This window comes from Papaver somniferum, chromosome 5, assembly GCF_003573695.1.
Source record: "Papaver somniferum cultivar HN1 chromosome 5, ASM357369v1, whole genome shotgun sequence".
Classification (NCBI taxonomy): Eukaryota; Viridiplantae; Streptophyta; class Magnoliopsida; order Ranunculales; family Papaveraceae; genus Papaver; species Papaver somniferum.
This window is the reverse complement of record NC_039362.1, coordinates 19,360,727-19,388,126: the sequence shown is the minus strand read 5'-3', so window position 1 is coordinate 19,388,126 and position 27,400 is coordinate 19,360,727. Positions and strand designations below refer to the sequence as shown.

At 35.7% G+C, this 27,400-nt stretch overlaps 1 protein-coding gene across 1 annotated transcript; it reads right to left on the bottom strand.

Annotated features, from left to right (window-relative positions):
• Positions 1-7,829: 7,829 nt before the first annotated feature.
• On the bottom strand, positions 7,830-8,509 carry LOC113277308 (glutaredoxin-C5-like). The gene has a single exon (XM_026526435.1). The coding sequence runs from the start codon at positions 8,398-8,400 to the stop codon at positions 7,999-8,001; it is 402 nt and encodes a 133-aa protein (XP_026382220.1). The 5' UTR covers positions 8,401-8,509; the 3' UTR covers positions 7,830-7,998.
• Positions 8,510-27,400: the final 18,891 nt, after the last annotated feature.

Sequence of the window (27,400 nt, the reverse complement as noted above, 5' to 3'; positions counted from 1 at the left end):
ACCTTTCACTGGTAAAGGTTGAGGTATGTTGTTATTCTTTTTTTTACGCATAAGGATGACAATGTGGGGATATTTCGATATCAATTCTCCCTCATATTGGAGAAGTGGATGCGAAATTTGAGGTAACAATCTTGTTAGTTAATTGTTTTCCTGTTTAAGAAAATCCTGAGTTTATATTATATATATTTGTTTCTTTTTCTTAACGAAATCTAGGTTCAATTGATTTTTATTCCATAATGTCTGTGTGGATGTGTGTTTCAATTGGTTCCTGTTAAGAAACTATTTTTATCTTGCTTTATTATGTGGTATCAATCGTTTAGGCTTACAAAATTTCGGTACAATTGACGTGTGTGTGATTCAATTGGTTCCGGTTAAGAAAAACCTTTGGTATTTTGCTTTTGTATAGTATCAATGGTTTAGGCTTACAAAATTACGGTGCAATTGTGGTGCTTATAATGTCTAATGTTGATTCAATTGCTTCTGGTTGAGGTGGATAATTTTGCAAGTTGATTTATATTGGTTTGTATGAATTATTTATGGCTTAACAGAATAATATGTGTACGGGATGAGTTGTTTAGTCCAATTCGATTCCAGATAAGAAACTAATTTAATTCTGATCTCAGTTTGTCTTATCAAAAGTGAGGTTTCGATTATTCAAGTCTAATCGAATGCCTAAATAAAGAAATGCTAGTTAACTAACCTAGTATTTGGTTTGTTTAAAATTGAAAGGTATAAGTTATGGATAATTAGAAACTGATAAGAAAAATGGATTTTATTCTTTATTTTGGTCTTATCGAATTAAGCGGTTTTTTTTTTTGAACAATCGGTTTAGCAAAGGAACTAATGTGATTAGTCGTCTTGGTTTGCTAAACTAAATGGGAAAAATTGTTTCGGGCAATTGTTTCCTTGGTAACATATCAAAATAAGACTACTTGTAGTTTCAGTTTTGATATTGTTTATCAGAACGTGATGTGTGGAACCCTCGTGCCTAACTCTACATGTTTACAAGTCTATTCTGAGATTTGTAAGATTCTTTTCGTGTTGTCCTTTATCTTTTCGTTTCTTTGTCATTTTGTGACAAAAAGGGGGAGAAATATATGGAGTAAACAAGTGATACTGTCATTGATTTTATATTAATTGGTATCACTAGGGAAAAGAACACTGGTGCTTGAATGTTATATCTAACGAAAGAGTGAAAGCACAGACTAAGGGGGAGTAACATGTCACATTGATTGGTATAACAAAGACGTGCGGATTTAATATCTACCTATCTTCCTTAGTGGGAGTAATAGCTTTGTTATTATAATGTCAACAACGATATTTCCAAGGATTGAATGTAAGCAGTTTTACTGTGCTGTTGAATCGGGAATCAAGCGGATTGTAATGAATTATTGTAATTTGTTTATCCATATGATGTAATAGTTTTGTCACTAAAATTGACAAATGGGGAGATTGTTAGAGCATTGCTCGGTTGAACCCACCAAGTGTTGGTATGTCAAGTTTGGTTGTCATATTTTAGTGAACCAAAACTCATGTTAAGAGTCGCTTGATTATGTACTAGAGTTAAACTTCGTATAGGTTAGCTTGAAAGTATTAGGATATGACACATTACAAGTATTGTGAAGTCTTGAATATGTAAAGAATCAAGGAGCTACAACGACAACAATCATCCTTCCACTTGAGGTTAGTGATATTTTACTTGAACTGTTTCATTCCCTAACGTATCTTTCAAGTCGTGCATATTGAAAACATAACTGGGAAGCATATTTGAACTCTAGATAGACATAGTATTAAGGAATACAATACGAAGTTTATTGCTTAACCATTAAACTTTGTAGATAAGGCATCGCCATAATCATTTAAATGCTATTGTGATTATGTATGGGTATAAGGTGAGGATTTCATCCTAGGGAACAATGTTTACATGTGTTCTAAGGAAGTAAGTTCATAAACTTGTTTTGTGAACCGAAAAGGAAATTGCCAGGTGTTATTGGTTTTGTAATTCATTGCATATCTTATGAACAACCAATATGTGTGATAAAGTAGAACCGCTCACAACTTGTTGTGTTCTTGGTATGACTATTCACAAAGGCCTGACTTTTGTATTGTATAACTTTTATTAGTAAAACCAATCTTAAGTAATCACCTTGGTATGTATCGGATTATGTCTGCCATGGTAAAGGGAACCGATCCTTTTAAGGGGTGAAGGGAACCGATCCTAGTAAAGGGTGAAGGAGAACCGATCCTTGTAAGGGGTGAAGGGGAAACGATCTTTGTAAGGGGTGAAGTACATCAAGGGGAACCGATCCTTGTATGGGGTGCAGTGATTAATATTTTTGAATGATGTTATAGTAATGAGGTTCAAACTCTCGGACTTGTGAAGATTAAATTTAAAGATTTAATAAAATTATATACAAAAATATTAACAAAGTGGGCGAGAGGTAACCAAGACACTAGATTCCACTATGACACAAAATTGAATGATACATATTTCAAAACTCTAATTATCTTTCAAAACTCTTATTTCTTAATTCACAAATAATCTGGAAAATTCTCAAAAATTATTGTATCCCCTAAGCATAGATTATCTAAACAAAGCATAACCTATCTAATTGAATCACAACTAATGAAGAAATTTTTTGCAAACAATTAAAAACTCTGCAAAAGCAGTGATTGAGTGAATTATAAATTATAAATTAGAGAGAATAAATAATTACCAATTATTCATGCGTAAATAGCTTCCTCATTGACTTGGTTGTGAGAGAATTAGCCGCTCATCATGTTGGAAAACCTCTCAAAGAATTTCAATGATGCTCAAAAATGATTTACAAATGATGAGAATATGAGAAATACAATAAAACCGGGTTTGTAACAGTTATAAGTGTTACAAAACAGTTGTTACAGAAAACGACAGACAGAAAGTGTTGTAAACACTGTGCTGCGACCCTCGCCTCTGTGTCGCTGACACTGTTAAAAAACGACTGTCTCTGCAGGTCCGTTCTTCGTGTTCTTCATGTTCATCATCATCAGCAGCAGCAGAAACCGAGTTTGGGAAAACTCGAATTTCTTCTTCTCTGGCTCTCCTCAGCCCCCCAGACTCTCGACACCCTTTCTATGATACCTCAAGACCCTTTTTATACACCTACAACACAAGAAATCTCCTCCATAACTCGAGATAATCCTCTCTTTACTCGGGTGATAAAAAATATTTTCGGGAAGATTTTCTTCCCTGTTTTATGATTTTCACGCGTTCTCAGCTGTGTTTCTTTCCTTTTATACCTTCTTCACGCTCCAGAATATTTATTAAGTCTTCCAATCACGAGCAATACACGTTTAAACTCGTGTAAGTTTGTGTTTATCCTCCAACTCACTGTTTGGATTAAACCAAGTTATCCAGCCAAATTTGATCGAAACAAACACCCATACCAGCTTTTCTATGACATATCACATCTACCCATGAAGTTTCAGCGATTGAATCGCACAAAAACTCCTCCAAAATCCGATCGAAAAATCTGCCTGTGGAAAGAAATATTTTCCCGCCAAAATATTTTTTTGAATTTGTGAAGAAGGTCACCCCTTATCCAGTGGTCGCCCTTTATCCGTTGCTGGAGTCCGAATAGCACATGTCCTTTGGGGTGCCTTAAGTAATTTTTCTGGGGTGTTTTTAGTCTCTATCTTGGGGTGCCTTTAACACATTTCGGGGGTGTAAAATATCACTTTTCGAGCCAATTTCGCCGCAAGAGCTTATTTTTCCAAAAACATCTACAAAAACATAAAACACCATAATAAGTACGAAATCGAGTACTAACAATACAGAACATTGAGGACAAATTAGACACAAAAATGTGTCTATCATGCAGCAAGGTTTACAGAAGAAAGGGGAACCGATCCTGTGAACGTGTGTAATACATATAAGTTAGATACCATATATATGTGGGGAACCGATCCTAGTACCTAGTCAACCGAATCTTTTGGGAAGCTAGTGTGACTACGCGTAGTACTCACATGGAGGTAGAACCGAAACTTGTTTTGGTAGAACCGTAAACCCATGATTGTGATTGAATGTTGGTTTGATCAATCACAAAGTTCTTGAAAGTCAGATGAACCAATTCTAAACTTGTTTGGAAGTGTGGAAAATCTGTTTCAAGGTTGTAAGTGTGAAAGAGAACTTACAAAGTAAAGATGTCGACAAACTTTGAACACGTGCTGAGAATGTTTATTTCTATAATTTTTCAAAGATATTCCTTAAAAAGGCTAATGGAAGAAAATCCCAGGATCGAAACATAAGTAAGTTAAGAATCTTTTAATTAAGGTTATTAATTTATCTTGATAGGGAAATTATGGAATTAGTAATGTGCATTTACTAATTAGATTTTCCGAGAGATTTCGATTATATTTTTGGACAGAGCATTTCCAAGAATTATGAAAACCGAATCTGTGCATTTATGAATATCTTGAGAATATTTTCGGTTTTGGAAATTCCTTGGTGTCCAAACTTCCTTGTCTATAAATACAAGAAGTTTGCCTTTCTAGCAAACTAATCCTTCATAACATTTGACTTCCTCTTTTGTCATTGTTACTGGTGTAGCCGCCTATCTGAGAGGAGAGTAATCTAATTAGGTGAAATTCTACGGCCGCTCGTTTTAAAGTCTTCTTTGAGATTGAGAAGCTCTAGCATGACCCGTTGGTGGGAAACTAGATAATTGCGGTTTATCTTTGTTTTCGATTGATTTGATTGACTAACGGTGGTTGAAATCTGATTGCACCTAGTTTGTTTATTCTTGAGAATCTTCTCTTCTGATATAAGATTCACTCAAACTAGTTCAGAGTCTCGACAGGGATCTTTAGACTGTTGTTAGTTCTAAAGACGATCTTGTCATAATACATTGTTAACAGACTCCGTTCTGTGCGTGATTGACCACAAGAGATTCAAGTGATTGTGTGCAGGTGTTTATTGAAGATTTAAGAAGATTTGAAGACAAAGAAGATATTGAAGATCTGACTTGGGTTTTATAATCTTTGGTGTGCACAATACTTGTTTGGGAAAAGAGGATCCAATTAATAATCGGTTTATCCTTGTGGTAGATTAGATTGATTAATTGAGTAGATCGACATCAACACGATTCTCAAGATTAAAGGTGTTGTCGGCTTAATCTTAGCCGATTAACTTTGGGTGATTGAACATAAGATAGATCTAGACCCGGCGAAGGAGTTTATGTTGAGATAAACGGAAGATCCTTTGTCCGACTCATATCACTTGGTTGAATAGAGTTGTTACCAAACAGATTTCTTGCTCCTTTACTGTTTGGAATACGAACCAAAGGGATTGTTCCAAGTACGTGACTTTTTCATAGGTCGGAGGTGTGGGAATACAGACGGAACTAGGTATACTATAGAGTTAGGTACTTGGTCTCAACTATACGAAGTTAGGTGTAATTTTGTGTAGCGGCTTAATCCTGAGAGTATTCAATTTTGGACTAGGTCCCGGGGTTTTTCTGCATTTGCGGTTTCCTCGTTAACAAAATCTTGCTGTGTTATTTACTTTTATTTTCCGCATTATAATTGTTTTATTATAATTAAAGTGAATTACACAAACGTTAATTCATATTTATTTGATAAGCAATCCTATTGTGTTTGGTTAAGTCCGAACCTTTGTATCAAGTAAACATACTTCGTTATTGTATTGTCTCGATCTCGTATCCATAGACAATCACACGAACTGTGAACCGATTAGTTGTATTGTCTTGACTCAGTCCATAGATAATCACTTTTGGAGAAAGGACTTATAGGTAGGAAATGTTTTAGCCTGAGGTATATTTGGGTACCCTCGCCTTTTCAGTTTAGTAATTTTAATCGTTATGATTTATCCCTACTCCTGTTAGCATGGTCTGGTCTCAGCCTATTCAAGGGCCTCTACTGGTTATTTTGTTTTCTTATGGTTCTTTATCTTGGATCGAGCTTCGGAATTAACTTTATATTTTATTTCCTTTTCGAAAAAGAGGTGAACCTCTTACAATATATTGATAAATCCTATTTTGAAAATCGGAAGCATCATATAAGAATTCCAATCAATAATTGGAAAACTGGTTATTATGCTTGAATCATCCTACCTAAACATAATAACCAGTTTAGAATTCCAAGAGGACCAAGCCTCGTCAAAGGCCAAATTGGTTTTGTAGCAAAATCAATATGTATGGCTACATAAAGCAGTGACTGATCAAATTCAACCCAATATTTTCAAGATCATGCACAACTAAGTAACATGATATGTTTTCAAAGTAACAATATCTACTTAAATCTAAGTAATTGCAACAATAATAATTCCTAATGTAACAAAGATCATCGAAGTTGGTTTTTAGCGGTATGTATTGGGGTAAATCGGACTAGGAGACTTGGCAACATCTGTCATAGTTGATGAAGTAGAAGATGATCTAGGTATTTCTGTCTTTGTTTCCATTTTTTTGATTAATGTTGTTCTTTTTTCTGCCTTTGATTCCATTGCTTGGATTGCTGAAGAAATTGTTGTTGTTGTTGCGGGTGAGTTAACTCCAGAGAGAAACATGAAAGAATCATCAGCTGTGAACTAATGAACTCGCCGGAGAAGACGTCAGAGCTCCTGTACTCGTATAAGATAATTATCACTGGTCTTGAAGCAAATATTGATCAGACCGAAACCCAAACTTAAGAATGTCATTACACAATCAATCACAAGAACCAAATATGGAGAAGAAAAAAAAGTAGAGAAGTAATCCCAGAAGATTGTAATTCGAAAAATAAAACCTAAATTATATAAAACTAAAGCTTAATACAAATTACCAATAAGTAGAAAATAAGCAACATGCAAAATACAAGAGATACATAGAGCTTGTGGTGGCTTCTAAAGCACCGATTTAAGTGGAAATGATTTCAGACTGCTATAATTTACAGAACACTATTTCAGGAGAGAGAGAGGATCAGGAGACTGAATGTATATTGTAATTAACATTTTGGCAGATGAAAAGAAGAAAGAGAACACATGTAGGACTGAATAAATAAGAATGGGAGAATAAATATGCACCGGATTTAAAGGTTGCACAATGTTTTACTTGTACAACCTTGCCGCAAGCCAGTATCTTAGATGAGCTTACAACATAGCGTCATCCATGACCTGAACAAAGGGTATTATCATCAAACCGTTTGATAACGAGTTGCCTCTTTCAGTCCATATAAGTACCGTTGACCTAATAGCAACCGTCAAGGGCAAAGGCTGACAAGGCACAGAATCATATGGTCTGATCCAAGTGTATGTTTTTGTTGAAGTAATTTTTGTTTGAAATGAATATGTTTGAGCACTACCAGTCAAACTCACACAATTATTATTTGGGGGTTCAGACTTCAGTCGTGGTGACAAAGTGATCACAAACCCCATAACCTCAACTCACATGCCATCTCCTTTTAACACTCTCTTACACAAAACACATTGATGAGCAGAATTTGCATAAAAGAAAAAGAAAACCAAAGAAACCAAAATCCCCCGACTCATGAAACCAACTTTTAGAAAAGAAAAGAATAACAGAATGAAGACTTTAAAGGGAAAAAAAGAAAACATTCCTCTGCATACATAATTTTCTTCACACATTTCTCTTGCAATTTAGAGCCTTTTTCTTTTCCATAGTAGTTTGCAGTTAGTGGTTTAACAGTAATTGTGTTAGTGTAGTAAAGTCATTGTGTGATGATGTCAATGACATGAGTTCAAATCCCCTCAACATCAAATTTTCTACCGTTCAAAAATAAAGGTTCGCAGTCACTAAGTAGACTTTGGTCATCTTAAGGATCAACGGGAAGAGAAGTAAAATAAGCACACAGATTTTTCTTTTAAGATAAATTTCAATAAAAGTACAAATAAAACGGGGGAGCCAAACATCGTTAATCTCCACTCCTCTCTCTTTTGTATGATCTACTAGCTAGTAAGTTAAAAATGAAAGAAAAAACAAACGCATTAGGAGGGGTACGCGTGTCCTAGAGCCAAAGGGCACCAGCATCCTTGAGCAGAGGAACAAGAGACCCATTAATATGAGAAGCCATGACTCTATCCATAGCACCAATCAACTTCCCACCAATAAACACAACCGGCACAGCTGAATTAGAAGAACAACCACTAGCACTTAACAGTCTCATCAGTGCAATCTCAATCTGTTTCCCGGTAACGGAGTCTCCGTCGAGTTCATAAACCGTTGGATTCACACCCATTCCACATAAAAGTCTCTTGATGGCATGACACATACAACAGTTACTCATACTAAATATTACCACTGCATTTTCTGATGCAACTCTTTCGATCACCTCGAATGCAGACGGTGCCGTCGCCATGTAACTCGACGACTCCCATGTCTCGGCCGCCCTCTGCTGTTGGTAATGCATCTTTACAACAAGGTATAAGAAGAATTTAGATAATGGAGAAAATTTGAAGCTGATGGATTGAATAAGCAAAGTGTAAGAAGATTTATGGGATGCAAATGAGTTTGGGATAACATTTGGTAAGGTAGGGTATTTATAGAGAGACGTAAAGCTTAAAGAAGCGTAGGAAAAGAAAGTGAAGTGAGAGAGGTTTTGAGAAAACACATAATAAGACAGGCTCTTTTTTACAGACTTGTGTTGTCTGGTAAATTAAAGTGAAAAAGTAAGTATAATGAATTCAGGTATGGACAATTAGTAGTTTACTACACACGGAGTACAACATAGTACCTTTCATACTATATACCCTGTATTTTGGGTCTTGTTAACTTGTATACCCGTATACATGTTAAGTTTCATTAAAATAACTACTTTTTGTATTGGAAATAAGATTTGTTTGTTTTATTGCATTAAAAACAATAATTGTTTGCATTGGGAAAAGAATTTATTGTTTTTCATGCAAGAAAAACCAATTTTCTAGTAGAATAAGACAAAAAAAAAAAAACACAATTTCCAATGAAATAAAGTAACTCTTTATTAAACATTAACATGTATACTGGTATATAAGTTAACAAAAGTCTTGTTTTTCTGGTTTGATGAATTTTGAGTTGTACTATATTGTTCCCCATGCGGATGTTGATTTTCTCTGGCCCTTGTTTCTCCTTTCCCACCTAATGTCCGCGTAAAAGAGTAGAAAACTGGGCCGAGATTTTTACCTTATTCACCTGACATGTTTAAGATTTGGTTCAAAATTGTCTGGAACTTTTTTTTTACCTTGGGTCATGTAACAAAGTCGGTAAGAACAGATTACTTTGATTACTTTGTCTTTGTACTGACTAATTATGTATATTAGTTGTTTGTTTTGCAGTTTGAGCGCCCACCGGCCAATTAGAATAAGTCGTCTGGCATCGAGAACTGTATTTATATTCGTCTCATTTTATGATATAGGATTAGTGTTTTCTAGGAACTCTAAACACGGCTTCCCTTCCTGATTGGGAAATAAAAACTGCACATCCATGCACTTGAATAATTTTATGCAGCAAGCTAGGCTACAAATACTAAGGAAAGACGGTGTAGTTGTCGTTGCCAGGGACGTAATCCATGGCCTTGTTCTTTGAATGTGGTCATGACAGTGTGTTAACAGCCAGTATCTCGTCGTATCCGTTTCTTGCAAAATCTGAGTACACTATATATGGAAAAGAACTTTTAAGTAAATATACATGTTCATAGCATGTTTGGATGCACATTCAGAAAAAAAAAAAAAAAAAAAAAAAAAAAATTAATTACAAAATGCAAGAAATCAGTTTAAATATAGAATTTCAGAACAATTTCAAAAATGAAAAATTAACAGTTTGTAAAGTAAAATAGTTGCTTTTGACTTCTACCTCGAAACGGAACCACTTTTATTTCTGGTATCTGATCCTAAAACAGACCACTACAAATGAATAAAACTCTGAGTTTGATTTTAAATTGTCGAAGCACATGTTATCAAAACCGTAAAAAGACCCTCAATTGCGGTTTCTGTGTCTTAATTACTTAATTAGTCTAAGCTTGTCTTGTCGGGGGTGCTTAATTAATCAACCTAGCATGCCTTAATTAGCAGTATAATAACCCCTTAAACACACTCTGCTTAATTTTTTCACAATCCCGACAACATGGGAAGGCCTTCTTTGACCGAATTCAAACAAAAAGTCAAAATTATTGCTACGCATGATGACGCTCACCACCACCACTTTAGAGCCAAAATACAAAATCCCAAATACAAGATTCCAAATCCAATACCTCTTTCTCTTTGTCTCTCTGGTACATCTAACTAGTGATGCACATGCATGTACATAAATTATGTATATATACACACGTCATGCCATGATCATGCTGTACCATCTGGGATTGGGACAGTTTTGGTCCTCTTGGACAGTCTTAACTTTAACACATCATCATCTACATTCGATGCTTCCGTCATGAGTCATGGAGACATCCCACATGTGAAGAAATTATAAGATAATACCTAAATTGGCCTAAATGACAACAGATGGTAAAGGTTGTTGAGTGGATAGGGTTAGGGCCGTTAGGCACACACGATTTGTGTGGATCATTTTATTTTATTTTTGTTAAGATCAAGCGTAAGGGTTAGAGGCTTAGAGCAATTCCAAAGGGAAGCAAAGTACCAGACTTGCCTATTATGTATCCACAGTAGGACCGGCAAACAAGTAATATGGGTGGATAATTTCTTAAATTCGAGGGTCTGTCCATCGAGACTCAGAACTTGTTTGTTTGCAGCTGACTCGGCGTCTGAATCTGAGTCAACCCCTGACTCGGACCGCGTCAGCAGTCATACCGTTTGTTTTCCATTTTGAGTCAGATCTGACTCGACCTCTGACTCAGACATAACCCCTGACTCGTACTCATTTGAGTCAGGTAACAAAATACCCCTGACTCATGGGACCAAACCACTGACTCACTTATTTCTGAGTCAGATGAGTCAGATCTGACTCAAAACAAACATATCGACTCAGATCCAGATGGGTCAGGTGATTTCACTCAGATTCAGATGATTCAGATGCAGACGACTCAGATGAGTCAGGAGTAAACAAACATGGTGTCAGTTTGAGATGATCGGCTGAGTCTGAGACGAGCACATTAATTTAGGACGTTCGGTTGATACTGAGCCGAGACTCGATGCAAGTAAAGACGAGTCTTGTCTCACAATGAGACTACCGTCCTTGATTGAGTCGTCGACGAGTATTTTCATCTAACAGCTTTGATTTCATTCCCTATAAATATAGTCATTTTCAACTCCGAAACCATACTTTCTTCACCTTCTGCCCCGCAACTTCTTATAATTTCACTTTCATTTTCAAAATCTTTCCAAAAAATTCAAAAATAAAAAATAACTATCAGAGATTGTGGTCCTAATTTTAATCAGGAAGAATATTTAGCAATTTGCACAACTTATGTTTTTCAAACAAGAGAAAATATCCACGATGTTACAAATTTTTCGTGAACGACTTTTTGGAAACAAGTTTTTGCAATGTTTGATGCAGAAACGGGGAATCTGAGAAGCTGTGATGTCAATGGACCGTGTGCTCGTTTTCAATCAATTTGTCGTGTTGTTAACCAATATCTTGGTATGCTAATGCAGATTAACCGATATAGGATTAACAATGAAACCGAAGCTGAAGTAATCCAAAGAACTGCAACGATATGGCAGGAAACTAAAGGAAGACCTTCTCCGTTTTTAGCTAGTTTCAACATCCTTAGAGAACTTCACAGGTTCAATGGCTTTTGCCTTCTAGATGCTCTACCAGTCGCTTCACGAATGAGGATGTTGATTACATCGCTTTTATGATTTATTTGTACTTGCATTTAATGTAATTTTATTTAATCTAGACTTTTGTTAACCCGTATAAAAGGATATATGTTAAGAAAAAATAAAATAATATTTGTTTACTTTGGATGGCGTAATTGTGTTTTGGTATTTGGAAATTTATTGGGAATCTGATTTGTCTTTTTCAAGGATGGTTAGTTCCATTGTTACCCTTTAATTATTTTTTTTAATCCTAGAGAAGTTAAAGCAAAGAAGTATAATTTTTTTTTTAATTTTTTTTTGAAGCATGTTATTAATTAAGAGGAGTTAGGATACAATTTGTCGTGGGTATGTGGTGCCCACGGAATCATGAAATAGAATTTGACTAATAAAAGATGGGATTGCCTGGTCCCATATTTTAGTTGATAAATTCCATGTTTGACTTCCATTTGTTGCATGATTGGCTAGCCCGCCTGCCGCTTGATTTCCTTCCCTGTAGTTGTGCTGAATAGCTGCCTGCGGGATTTGTCGAAATTTGAATTTTATTTCCTCTATCATACCTGATATGTGCCAAGGTGGTGGGGTAGAGGAAGTGATGAATCGCATGAGGTCTTCTGAATCGGTTTCAAAGAGAACCCTTGGCCATTGTTTTTCTATTGTTGTTCTCGATGCTAATAGCAGCGCCCAAGTTTCTGCAGTTAAGGCAGTCGTGATTCCTAGGGGTTAAACTACAGCCATTAAACTTCGAGCGTCAGAATCTCTGCATATGAATCCTGCCCCCGCAAATCTCGGGTGACCTCTTGATGCTCCATCTGTATTAATCTTAATCCAATTGATGTGTGGGATAGACTATCCTATCAATATTGTTGATATTCTTTTGTCTCTCGTTGGATGGTTATATAACGGTGCATCTCCTGGTATGATTGGTGGTGCAGAGTGTAGTGCCCCGTAGAATCCTTGTTGTAGTTTTTGCGCCCATGCTAGGATTTCTTCCGAAGTTGTTTGCTTTTGTTGGTATGTTAGGTTATTCCTAGCTAGCCATAAAGTCCAGAATAGAAAACAAAAAGAGGAGATTACAGAAGTTGATGCAGGTTGTTGTAGGATTTCAGAAATGGTTGTCTGATGCGTAATAGTGAAAGTGGGTGGGGGATTGGAGTTTGATGAAATTGGTAGTTGAGTGAGTAAGATGTTCCAAGAGGTAGTTGTCGTTGGATAGTGAATTAGAAGATGACTTGATAATTCTGGATCAGTGTTACATCTAGGACATATGTCTGAGTTGGTCAAATGGAAGTGATGTAAGAGTGAGAAGGTTGGTAATCCTTCATTGATGGATTTCCACAAGAAAAGCCGAATTTTTGGTGGACATGGTAAAGTCCATAGGAATTTGGTGGGTGGTAGAGGAGCGTGGGTTTGGTGATCATGGGTTAGACATTTATATCCCGATGAGGTGGTGTAGTTTCCAGATTTTGAGTGTGGCCAGATAATTTTGTCCTGAGGGGAATTTTGGGGAAGGTGGATGTTCATGATTTTTGGGGTTATGGTATTGGGAAGGGAGCTTAATTTTTCGTGATTCCAAGTGTGGGAAAATGGATCTATGATATCTGCTACGATTCAGATTGGATAGCATTGTGATTGGTCCAAGTTTGTTGAGTGTGGAATCCAATTGGCTTCTATCGGTGTTGATAATCCATTTCCAATGCGATGGAATATCAAGTGTTGCATAGTAGGGACAATTGCTGCTAGTTGTCTCCATTGAGGACTGGATGAGGAAGGCATAGAGTTAATGCCATGTAGAATTGGTTGTTGGTTGAGATATTTTGCACCGAAGAGACTTCCGCATATAGAGTTAGGTTTTTCATGAAGATTCCAGATTCTATTCATGAGAAGTGTTTTGTTATGATCATTGCTCTTCCTTATTCCTAATCCTCCTTCGGATATTGGTTTTGTTACTTTATCCCATCCTATAGGGTGAAGTTTTTTAATGGTTGAATCATGTCCCCAGAAAAAATTTCTGGTGATAAAATCTATTTGTTTATGAATATTGTTGGGTAGATTTTGTGTTTGCATAATGTAGTTTGAGGTGGGAATTAGGGAGGTTTTGATGAGAGTGAGTCTTTCGGTTGGAGTTGAGCATTTTGTCATCCAACCTTTGGCTTTTCGGGCTAATCTTTGTAGTAGGGGAGGCGAAGGTTTGGTTGGATGCCCTTCCTTGTTTGAATTGAACTCCTAGATATATTGGAGGTTTTGAAGTAGCCGGCATATTAAAGAATTGTTGAATTTCGTTTACTTTGGTCGGGTCTAGATTTGGGTGATGGATGATTACTGATTTAGAAGTATTAATTATCTGCCCCGCAGATGTGCTATAAGAGTGCATAAGGGTTTTAAGGTGTTGGTTACTCTGATTGGAAGCTTTATATGTAATTAGTAATTCATCCGCATACATTAAATGAATAATGGGTGGTGCTTTTTTTTGATATATTGAAACCCCGAATTGACTTTTGGTTTTGTAGATTTCCTAGATTTGTAAAAAGGATTTCAGCGGATATAATAAAAATATAGAAAGATAATGGGTCTCCTTATCTAATACTTCTAGTTGGGGTGATGTAGCCATGGGGAGTACCATTGATGTTGATTGAGTATATAACTGTTGTGACGCATAGCATAATGTAGTCTATAAAGGTTGATGGAAATCCAAGTTTTGTGAGTGAGGTTTTAATGAATCCCCAGTCTAAGCTATCATAGGCTTTCTAGATATCAAGTTTGAGAGTTATTTTTGGATCTTTGGTTAGTTTAGAGGTTTTGATATGATGAAAGAGTTCTCCAGCAATCGCTATGTTATCATGTATTGATCTTTGTGGGACAAAAGCACTTTGGTAAGGGCTTATTAAGAATGGGAGAAGTGGTCTAATTCTGTTGACTAGAATTTTTGAAATGATTTTATAAGTGACGTTACAGAGTGTTATGGGTCTGAACTGAGAAGGTTTTGATGGATGGTCGATTTTAGGTATTAGCGTTATGTTTGTGTGATTCATGAGTGGGTGAATATTTAGGTTATTAAAAAAACTTCTAACCATTGCTATCAATTGGTGTTGAGTGGTTTCCCAAAAAACTTTGAAAAACTTACTTGTGTAGCCATCTGGACCTGGAGCACTTTCTGAATTTATGGAGAAGAGTGCTTCTTTGATTTCCGTTGTAGTTACTTCCTTTGTGAGTAGGTCTGATTGTCTGGGAGTTAATCTTGGTCTGATATTTGTAAAAAGGTCTTCGTCAATCATTGTAGGTGGGGCCGTATATTGCTGAGTGTAGTGATCTAGAATGAGTTGAACAACGTCTTCTTTCTTGCTAATCCAGTTGTTTTGTAGATCTTGTAATTGTTGTATATTGTTACCATCTCTGTGGATGGTAGCTTTGATATGGAAGAAGGTTGTGTTGACCCCTGGTTGTAACCATTTAATTCTAGATCTTTGTTGCCAATATGTCGCATGGCATTGTAAGAGTTCTACATGATCTATTCTAAGCTGTTTTTCTTGATGTAGCCAGAATTCCAGGTCAGAACCCGATTGGGTTGCACATTGATGTTGTACGTGCTTTATCTTGGTTGTTGATTTCTTGATCATATTTGGTAGGTGGCCGAAGGTTTGTCTGTTCCACTCTAAGAGGGTTTGTCCGGTTGTTATGAGTTTTAGTTGGAGGTCGAGGGTAGGTTCACTATCTTGTTGTTGCTCCCATGCTGATTCGACTACCTGCTTGAGTTGGGGATGAGAGAGCCATAAGTGTTCAAATTTGTAGTTTTTTGTTCCTTGCCAATCCACTGCTTTACTTTGTAGCAGAATTGGGGCGTGATCGGAAGTTATTCTTGGAAGATGAGTAATTGCCGCATGTGGATTTGCCGTTCGCCAAAGTTGGGTTGCTAAAGCTCTATCTAATCTTTCTAGAATGTTATCCTGCCCCATTTGGTTGTTCGTCCAGGTATGTAAGGGTCTCCGCGGAATCCCAGATCTATAAAACCCATTTGATCCATGAGACTGAGTAGCGGTTGAGATTGAGCATATGTCACTTGCCTTCCTCTTTTTTTTTTTCAATTGATCTAGGACGTCGTTGAAGTCTCCTAGTAATAGCCAAGGAATGAAGGGATTGATGTTGCTAAAGATTGTTGGGAATTCCTGCCACAGATTTTTCCTTGTATCTGGATGCGACGGCCCATAGATACCCGTGCAGAACCACGGTTGCTCTGGAGGGGGTGGTGTAACTTTTGTGTGAATATAATCTTAAGAGTGGAATAAAATTTGGATATTTAGGTTATCATTCCACATTATACATAGTCCGCCTCGCCTTCCAATTTTTGGGACCGAGAAGTAATTATTGAATTGGAGGGTTTGCGATAATCTCATCATGTGTTGGTCATTAGCTAATGTTTCAGAGAGAAACAATATTTTAGGTTTGTGAAGAGAGACTAATCCTTTCAAATGTTGAATTGAGGGTTGGAGGTTTATGTCTTGACAGTTCCAGGCTAGAATATTCATAACGAGGAATAGATAAATTGGTTTGAGTGGGCTTTGATGTAGGAGGTTAAATGAGAGATTGAGAGGGAAAGAGTGAATAAGGTTTTAATGGGCTTTCATGGAGGAAAAGGCCTGTAAAGTGAGAAAATCAAGTGAAAGGTTTCTGATGCTAACAAGGAAAAAGGTAGATAGTCAAAAGTATTTTTTTTTGAATTCACAGCAGAAACATTGAAAGGAAGGAAAGCAAAAAACTATTTTGAAAGCACTTTAGAAAGAAAGAGAAATTTAAAGGTTTTAAACCAAACTAAACAATATAAAGAAGCTGTAAAATAAATTAAATTGATTTGATAAGACCAACGTAGTTTGAGAAGACTTATCTAGGGGTTAGTCAGACCAGAGGAGTATGGGAGTGGGATTGATGGTATCAATTCTTCATAATCGGCACATATAATGGAGGAGCTAATAAGATTGGGATTAAAACTATTTTCAACAAGAAGACTAATTTTAAGGACAAATTGAACAACAATAAAAATAAAAAAGAACCACAAAATGAATATAACTAGAGACAAAAGAAATCCTAGTTAATGAACACTAATTAAAAATCCTTTAAGGCAAAGCCACCCAAAATTAAGATAAGACTTTAAAAATTCCTACAAATGGTTAACTATATAAAGATAAACAAGATCCTAAAAAATGAACATTTGAAATGCTAAATAAACATTCTAACCTAAATCAGTAAACGACGCATGGTTATAAAAAACACATCAGGGCACAAAGAAGAGATTAACGAAAATGAAATTGGAGAGTACTAGGCGTCAATCAAGACCAAGGCTTGCAAAGGAATGTAAACCAACTTTCTAAAGTAAATTGCATAGCACTAATCTGAAGAACTCAGACTATCCTTTTTAGATCAATACCACAATTTCAACAGAAATTACACAATCAAAATTAACCCATTTAAACCTATAAACTCACATTAACATGCAAAATATAATTGCATTTCATCTACAAATCTAAAAAAGATCGCCAATCGCGCGCCGATCAAACAAACCCTAAATCCCTAAATTAGTAAAAGGGAACCTTAATCAAGTAACAGAGGAGCACGAATTAACATTAAAACCTCAAAAAAATTCAGAAGAAAAGCCTAATACGAACTAGACAGGACATTCCTAAACAAAGGAAAAAAGGGGGGGAAATGGAAGAAAATCTTGCCTCAGTTAACAGCCTTTGTGCCTAAATCAAATTCCCTGATCTAAATCGCCATGCTCGTAATCTGCTTCTCCCCTAAGCAGCCTTAAATTTCCTGGCCAGAGAAAGAGTAATTCGCCATGGAATCGCGATGAGAGAGAAAGTCGTTTTTCTTTCCTTTTTATTTATTCGTATTATTCTCGTAGACCCTACTTTAAGATCTGTACGGCCCTGATTCAATCTTTTCTTATATCCTTTTCTTCCTTTCTTCTTTGTTTGCAGAGACTAATGGAAGTTGGAATTTGTTTTCATAATTAAATTCCACCCGTACGTTTACCTCATATCAAAATTAATAACAGGACGTTAACTAATTTTAAGATTACAATCACCCAATCATAGTTGATAAACCTAAGGAAAAATTAAAAAAGCATCTTCTGGTTTGATAAAACCCTAAGGAAAATTAAAAAATCATTATTTTTCATAGTAGATAACCTCTTTCCCCTTTATTGTGATCTGAGATTCAAAATTGGGTATGAAGATTAGAGAAGTTGAAAATAGACCAAAAGAAAACAAAAACTATGTATCTCTTGAGCTTCTCGCGAGAGCTATTGATGGAACAATCGAAGATTCATCACAAATCTAAATTATGTAATTTTGTTTAGGAAACGTTAACATTGGAGATTTATTTGCAATAAAAGTAGAGAAGAAATAAGGAAAAAATAGAGTGAGATAAGGAGAGAAATTCGTGGTCATTTACTCCATTTATTATTCATGAATGGAAAGTCAGAGGGTATCAGTGGAATACTGGAATGTAAATCACAGTGAGAAAGTCGAGGGATTATTATTTTGGCGACTGATTTCAGTATGTAGCTAAATTTCGATTGTACCCCTGTAACAGGACCCTTTAATCTAATGTACTTTGATTCCAAAAAATTGTTCAAATTGGTTATGCTAGTACATGAATGGTGCAAATACAAAGACATTTCCATTAATTAAGCACCTAACAAAATAACGATGTCGAATCAATTCACATACTTAATCAGCTCACTCAAACTTAAAACACGATGGACAATTCCAGAAGTGTTTTCCAAATGTGTCTTCTCTAATGAAGTGTGCAAATGCATAAAATATTATCAACCGACGCTTGAGCATTCACTAATCATGTGTTTTATAAACTCTACTTCTGCGTAGTGGTCTTGCCTTGGCTTCTTCAACCCAACTTTAAGTTTCAAGTTTTTTCACGATGTTGCTTCTCCGAAGTTCTCGTGTTGTGGCTTCTTCAACCTAGATTTAAGTTTCAGGTTTTTACACGATATTGCTACCTTTTCATCTTCTTGATCCTTCATAACATCAACTAACATTCGTGGTCCTTCGCGACAGTTAGGATCTTGACATTGCAAATACCTGAGCTTTTCTGGTTGTGATTTAATGACCATTATGTTAGCTGAAAAACCTACTTGTGGACACTTAGAATACATCTAACGGCATTGCTTCATGTTATGATCATCCATGAAAAATAATGGACAAACCTCTTTTGCTTCTACACATATAATTTGTATTCCTTTGCTTTCAGAAAACATGGTGTTGGTTGAGAATGTTTGTGGTTGTGTTTGGAATTTATTGGTTGCAATGTATGATTTATATAAGAAAAAATATGACAATTATGATAAAGCCGTTATCTCGTCTCAACTTGAGCCGATCTGCCTTGGTTGAGTCGGCAACGACTAGTCTCGTCCAACATCTTTTATTCCACTCCCTATAAAATTCAAACGATTTCAGCTCCAAAAACACACCTTCTCTATCTTAATCTTTCATTCTCAAACTTTCGTAACAAAAATCCCAAAAAAATGTTTGCTAGATCTGTGGTCCTAAATTTACTCAAGAAGAAGATTTAACTATCTGTAAATCCTACGTTTTCCATACTATAGAAAATGTTATGTGTGATCAAGCCATGTCGCATATGTCTATTTGGAAAAACATTTTCACACTATTCGTTTTAGAAACAGGGAACTCTAGAAATCGAGATGCTCGTGTATTGTGTGCTCGTTTTCAATCAATTGATCATGCAGTCAAGTGATTCCTTGCTAAGGTGTGGTAAGTTGATCGAAAAAAATTTAACGGTGTAACTGAAGCAGAAGTGATCCGTTAGAGCATAGCTCGGTTGAACCCACCAAGTGTTGGTATGTCAAGTTTGGTTGTCATATTTTAGTGAATCAAAACTCAGTTTAAGAGTCGCATGATTATGTACTAGAGTCAACTTCGTATAGGTTAGCTTGAAAGTATTAGGATATGAGACATTACAAGTACTGCGAAGACTTGAAGAAGTGAAGAAGTAAGAAGCTACAACGACAACATCATCCTTCCACTTGAGGTTAGTGATATTTGAATTGAACTGTTTCATTCCCTAAAGTATCTTTCAAGTCGTGCATATTGAAAACAAAACTGCAAAGCATGAACACTCTAGATAGACATATATTAAGGAATACAATACGAGGTTTATTGCCAAACCATTAAACTTTGTAGATAAGACATCGACATAATCGTTTGAATGATATTGTGATTATGTATGGGTATGAGGTGAGGATTTCATCCTAGGAAACAATGTTTTACATGTGTTTTAAGGAAGTAAGTTCATAAACTTGTTTATGAATCGAAAAGGAAATCGCCAGGCGTTATTAGTATTGTAATTCATTGCATATCTTGTGAACAACCAATATGTGTGATTTAGTATAACCGCTCATGACTTGTTTATGTTCTTGGTAAAACTATTCACAAATGCCTGACTTATGTATTGGTATGATTTTTATTAGTGAAACCGATCTTAAGTAATCACCTGAGATGGTATGATCGAGTTTGTGATTTGTGTATGACCGACTCTGGGTAAAGGGGAACCGATCCTAGTAAGAGGTGCAACACATCACAAAGGGGAATCGATCCTTGCATGAGGTGCATCAAGTTTTTAGCAGAAAGGGGAACCGATTATATGGACACGTGCAGCACATTTTTAGGCAAAGGGGAACCGATCCTATGGATATGTGCAACACATATAAGTTAGATACCATATATATGTGGGGAACCGATCCTAGTACCTAGTCAACCGAATTTTGGAAAGCTAGTGTGACTATGCACAGTACTCACATGGAGGTAGAACCGAAACTTGTTTTGGTAGAACCGTTAAACCCATGATTTGTGATTGAGTGTTCTTGATCAATCACATAGTTCTTTAAAGTCAGATGAACCAATTCTAAACTTGTTTGGAAGTGTGGCAAGTCGGTTTCAAGGTTGTAAGTATGAAAGAGGACTTACAAAGTAAGGATGTCAACATACTTTGAACACGTAAAGTAATGTTTATCTTTTATTGTTCAAAGTTATTCCTTAATAGCTAAAGGAAGAAAATCCCAGGATTGAAAGATAAATAAGTTAAGAATCTTTTATTTAAGGTTTTTTTAATTTTATTTTAGCAAAATGAGAATTAGTAATGTGCATTTACTAGTTGAAGATTCTCCAAAGAGATTTTCGGTCATTATTTTGGACAGAGCATTTCCAAGAATTATGGAAACCGAATTTGGAATATATTGCATATCTTGAGAATATTTTCGCTTTTAGAAATTCCTTGGTGTCCAAACTTCCTTGTCTATAAATACTTGAAGTTTGCATTTCTAGCAAACTAATCCTTCGTGACAGCAAACTTCCTCGGTTGTTTTGTTACTAGTGAAGCCGCCTATTCGGAGAGGAGAGTAACCTAATTAGGCGAAATCTCTTACGACCGCTCAGTTTAAAGTCTTCTTTGGGATTGAGAAGCTCTATTAGTACCGTTGGTGGGAAACTAGATAATTGCGGTTTATCTTTTGTTTCTGATTGATTTGATTTACTAACGGTGGTTGAACTTTGATTGCACCTAGTTTGTTTATGCTTGAGAATATTCTCTTCTGATATAAGATTCACTCAAACTAGATCGAAGTTTCGACAGGGATCTTTAGACTGTTTGTAGTTCTAAAGACGATCTTATGATAATCCATTGTTAACAGACTCCGTTCTGTGCGTGATTGATCACAAGAGATCCAAGTTGTTGTGTGCAGGTGTTTATTGAAGATCTAAGAAGATTTGAAGACAAAGAAGATATTGAAGATTTCTGATTTTGGGTTCATAATCTTTGGTGTGCACAATACTGGTTTCGGTATAAGAGGATCCAGCTATAATGGGTTTATCCTTGTGGTAGATTGGATTGATTAGTTGTGTAGATCGGCATCAATACAATTCTTTGTGATTAGAAGTATTGATTGCAAAATCTTAACAATTACTTCGGTAGTTGAGAATAAGATAGATCTAAGAAACTAACAAAGGAGTTTATTGAGATAAACAGAAGAGCCTTTTTCAAACTCATATCACTTGGTTGAAGAGAGTTGTTACCAAACAGATTTTTTGTTCCTTTACTATTTGGAATACGAACCAAAGGAATTGTTCCAAGTACGTGACTTATTCATAAGTTGGAGGCGTGGGAATACATACGGAACTAGGTGAACTATAGGTTTAGTTGCTTGGTCTCAACTATACGAAGTTGGTTTAATTTTTTGTAGCGGCTTAATCCTGAGAGTATTCAATTTTGGACAAGGTCCCGAGGTTTTTCTGCATTTGCGGTTTCCTCGTTAACAAAACCTTACTGTGTCATTTACTTTCATTTTCCGCAATTATAATTGTTGTTATTATAATTGAAAGTAAATTACACAAACGTTAATTCCTATTTACTTGATAACAATCCTATTGTGTTTGGTTAAGTTCAAACCTTTTATCAAGTAAACATACTTCGTTGTTGTATTGTCTCATCTCGTATCCATAAACGATCACACGAAGTGTGAACCGATCAGTTGCATTGTCTCGACTTAGTCCATAGAAAATCACTTTCGGAGAAAGGACTTATAAGTAGGAAAAGTTTTAGCTTGAGGTATATTTGGGTACCCTCGCCTTTTCATGATCCAAATAGCTCTAGAAGAATTGCAGGAAACTCATGGCTAACATTTTCTTTGTGAAGCTTGTTTTCACATCCTTAAAAATGGTTCATCTCAGTCACATATGTACTGCGCCCGAAGGGCTCTCCTTTATTTACTATGGAAGAAGATGTTACTCTTATTCGATGTTGGCTACATATTGTAACGAGAAATATGACCAATAACTATTTCTTGAAAAGGGTGTGTCAAATATTTGTAGCGTTGCAAAATGAACATTTAAGAAACAACAAGATCCTTAAACTAAGATTTTTATTCATCAATAAGGATGTCAGACGTTATACAAAAGTTTTGTGGATGATTCACCGTGATAATTCTAGATTGTCCAACGAAAAACTGGTGAGTAACTGCATCATAGTCCTCATTGAACAACTGCATCGTAGTTTAACTAAAATCATATTAACTTGTTGTTTATCTATTTTTCAGAAAACCATGGTTCAACCCAGTTTATTAAAGAAAACGGAAGAGAGTTTAAACAATTTGAATGTTATGAACTCTATAAATTTATTTCCATGGATTTGATATAGTTTGATGTCATTGTAGTCGTCATGAAATCAAGTTACTTTATATGCAAGTTTAAATGTAATAAGTATCGCTTAATATAAAATAGAAGTTTAACTTAAGGTCTAAATATTTTATTAATTAATATTGTTGTCACTTATTTTACAAGATATAAACTTAGACAATAATAAGAACTTAATATTGACATCAATAAAAATCCATTACAATCTTTGGCCTCCTGGTTTTCTTCATTTGACGCATCTTCCATTCAACGCGTTCATGAACTGTTTTTCCTTTTTTTTATATATCTTCGGTTGTTAACTTTCAAAATTTGATCTTTTCTTTTCCTTTTAGGAGGACATTTTCCTGGATTAAATTCTAAAACTTGCACATCTCGTTCCTTTTTACCATTTTCATTTTATTTTTTTTAAATACCACATACCTTATTTACAACAATCTCAAGTTTGGCTTTACAAAAAAGAGAAATAGCCTTATGAGACATTTCAAGAGAATGATTTATAGTTGAATGTTTGAATCCTTGACACTCTTCTTGTGTGTCCTAGCTGTAAACTAGAGTCGTCCTCTCCTTTAACCTTTTTAAGTTTAGAGACTAAAAAGACTTCGCTTAGGGATTCGTGAAGCCATATCTAACTATATTTATATTGATGGTTCGTGTAACCTGATCTTGTTACTGATTGTTGAGTCCCACTCCGATCAGGTAAGATTGACAGAAATCACAAAGTTCTTCGTCTCAGACTTTGTTGAAAACACGGGGGTATAACAACCACACCCAACATTTCGTTCGGCAATCTGTATGGATTAAACTCTTATATAATTCCAAGAGCACCAACTTAAAAATGAGACTCAATCAAGAAATATATCAAAGAACTTTATCTCTTTCTAAATACAATCACTAAATCAACTAGATAGAAATCCGTGAGACTGATTATTATGAGAATAACTCGGATGGTACAAAAGACCAATGTCCGAGTGTCAATCAAGTCTTATCCAATAAACAAGGTCAGATTTATCAACTATGATTGAAATACACACAACCTGTTATATTTCAATTATATAAACAAATATAATACGGAAAAGAAATAACACAGACACCAGAAATTTTGTTAACGAGGAAACCGCAAATGCAGAAAAAACCCGAGAGCTAGTCCAGATTTGAACACCACATTGTATTAAGCCGCTACAGACTCTAGCCTACTACAAGTTAACTTCGGACTGGAATGTAGTTGAGCCCTAACCAAGTATCACACTGATTAAGGTACAATCGTGTTCCTTAAGCCTCTTGAATCCCAACAGGACTATGCGCACTTGATTCTTTTAGATAATCTCACCCACAACTAAGAGTTGTTACGATAGAAATTCGAAGACTTATAACCAAATCTGTCTCCTACAGATAAGTATATTTTTGTTGTTGTTTCCGTCTTAAGATAAAGATCAAGATGTACAGGAAACTCAACTAATAATTTGGTCTTATACTCCCGAAGAGCATCCTAGAAATATTAGTCACCTCACAATAACCTAACTGATTAACATAAAAAGTTATTGCGGAGTCACAAGAGTCTGAGACGAATAACTTTTGTGATTAATTTTTATATCTTACCTATCGGAGATAAATCTCGAGAAAATCTTAGATAAGATTAAACTCAATACGATAAAAAAAAGTAAGATCAGAATACGCAAACACAGAGAAAACAGTTGGATCTGGCTTCACGAATCCCAAATGAATTCTTCAAGTCGTTAACCTAATAATGGTTTTGGAAAACCTAGGTTAATGGATAATCGACTCTAGTTTGCAACTAGGACACACGAGAGTGTCAAGAATAGGTTTCTTAGATGCTAGAGTTTTCCCTTATATAGTATTTCAAATCAGGTTGATTACAATCAAATCTAAGATAGCTTAGTAACAAACCAATTGATATTCACCGTTAGATGAACTCCTGATTTAAGATTCAAGCTAAGTCTTCTTAGAAAATAAGTAATCAATCTCTATCGTTAGATGATATTAACTTGATACACACAAATGAAATATGCTTATATTTGGATATGGATGAACCGTACCTAAACGTGTATAATCGTTGGCTCAATAACAGTTAACCGAAGTTATCCATATGAACACTTATAGTTTAGCCATATTCATCTAACACTTATAGATCAAATATGATGATCACTTAATCATGATAGATAATCAAATGAATCTAAATGTGCTTTACGAGAGTTGTTCAAATGTTCACTATATCATAGAAATATCCACGAACAATTTGAAACATATTCGGTTGGTTTGTAGATGTACAAATTAATTATACAAGAACCAATTCATGAACATAATGCCACAGTTTTCAAAACACGTTCGCATAACTTATTTCATTAAAGTTCCAGGGACTTTAGTTCGCAAACTGAGTTTGCAAACGAACCTGAGTTCATGTGCAGGAGAGGTGTGGTTCTTAAGGCACATTCTGAACCACGTTAAAGGTCCGACTTCTTTTGATGATCTATTAATTTTTTATGGAGAGAGATGTCGAACATTCAAGAGAGCTACCGAAAATATGGGACTCTTAGAAAATGATCAGCGTGCGAGAGCGTCTTTGGCTGAAGCAACAACAATTAAGATGCCGTCTGCTCTGAGAAGACAATTTTCCTCTATCTTGGACATTTGTAATCCGACGGGCGTGAGAGAATTATGGGATGAATTTTTAAACAGCATGGTCGAGGATTACTCGAGTTCAAGTAATACAAGCTCCACATTCTTATCAGATCGTCTTCTTCATGAGTTAAATTTGATCTTAATCTCCACGACGAAGATATATCCATGTATGATCTTCCACCTAATTTAGGCGCATAGGGTGAGGACTTTGAGATTTCAAGTCTGATTCAAAAAGAGTTTTCGATTCCTATATCCGAGGAAGACTTATCTTCTATCAACAAGTTGAATAAAGACCAATATAGGTCCTACGATACAATCATGAGAGCAATTGAGAGAAAGGAAATCAAGGTCTTACTTATAGACGGTCCTGGAGGTTCTTGAAAGATATTTTTGTATCGTGCTATTTTGGCGACTGTCAGAAAAAATGATGGTATTGTGATAGTAATATCGACGTCTGGAATTGCTGCTACTATGATACCTGGTGGGAGAACAACACACTCAAAGTTTCAGCTTCCAATGACACCGACATCAACTTCAATATGTCGTACGATAAAACAATCTGAAGAAGCTGAACTTTTGAGACATGCACAGTCTTTATGTGGGATGAAGCTACAATGACGCATCACCACTCTTTGGAAACATTTGACCGGGTGATGAGAGACATCAAATATTTCTAAACCATTTGGTGGAAAGATTCTGATCATGGGAGGTGATTTCCGCCAGATACTACCACTGATTCCAAGAAGTACAAGGGGACAGACAGTCGGTGCATGTTTTAGCAGGTATTCTATATTGATATGTGATAATTAAGACTTAATATTTCTTAAACTCTGATAATTAGCTTTTAAGAAAATAATTCAAAATGACATTAATCACATTTGTGGGAAAATGTACATGTTTACATCTGAAGAAAAATATGTGTGCAACCGAGGATGCATCTTATTCTGAGTTTTTGATCCGTGTTGGTGACGGGGATGAACCTTGCGTTGCTAATGAGATGATAAAGGTTCCAGAAGAGATGGTCATATTGTGGGTTAGTGACGATTCATTGTCTCAGCTTATAGATGTAACATTTACAAACTTGGTGGAGAATGCAAGAGATAGAGACTACATAGTTAACAAGGCACTGATCACACCATTGAACGAGTACGTCGAGAAGCTTAATGACCGGGTACTTGGCATCTTTCCTGGAAAAGATGTTATATTACACTCATTTGATTATGTGGACGACGATACTCATGGTCTTTACCAGCAAGAATACTTGAACAACATTGCTTCAGAGGGTTTACCATCACACATTTTGAAATTGAAGATCTGTGCACATATTGTTGCGGAATGTTGATGCAAAAAATGGTTTATGTAACGGTACCAGGTTAATAATCAAAGAGTTATTCCTGAAATATGTATATGGTGTAATTATTAATGGGAATTCCACAGATATACGAGTCTTCATTCACAGGATGCCACTGGAGCCACCTGAGAATCTGAAGCTCCCATATAAGTTTAAACGTAAAAAATATTTGATTTGTTTGTGTTTCTCTTTTACAGTCAACAAAGCGCAAGGGCAAACAATCAAAAATACATGTATTTTTTTCCCCTGAACATGTGTTTAGCAATGGTCAACTGTACGTTGCTCTCTCGAGAGGAGTCTCAAATAGCAACACGAAAGTATTAGTGATTAAAGGCGTTGTTGCAAAGAAGAAAGGAACGTACACGAAAAATGTTGTATATAAAGAAGTCTTTCTGTTCTTGATGTAAAAGGATAATTATGTTTGAAAAATTATTAAGGGTTACTTTTTGTAGATTA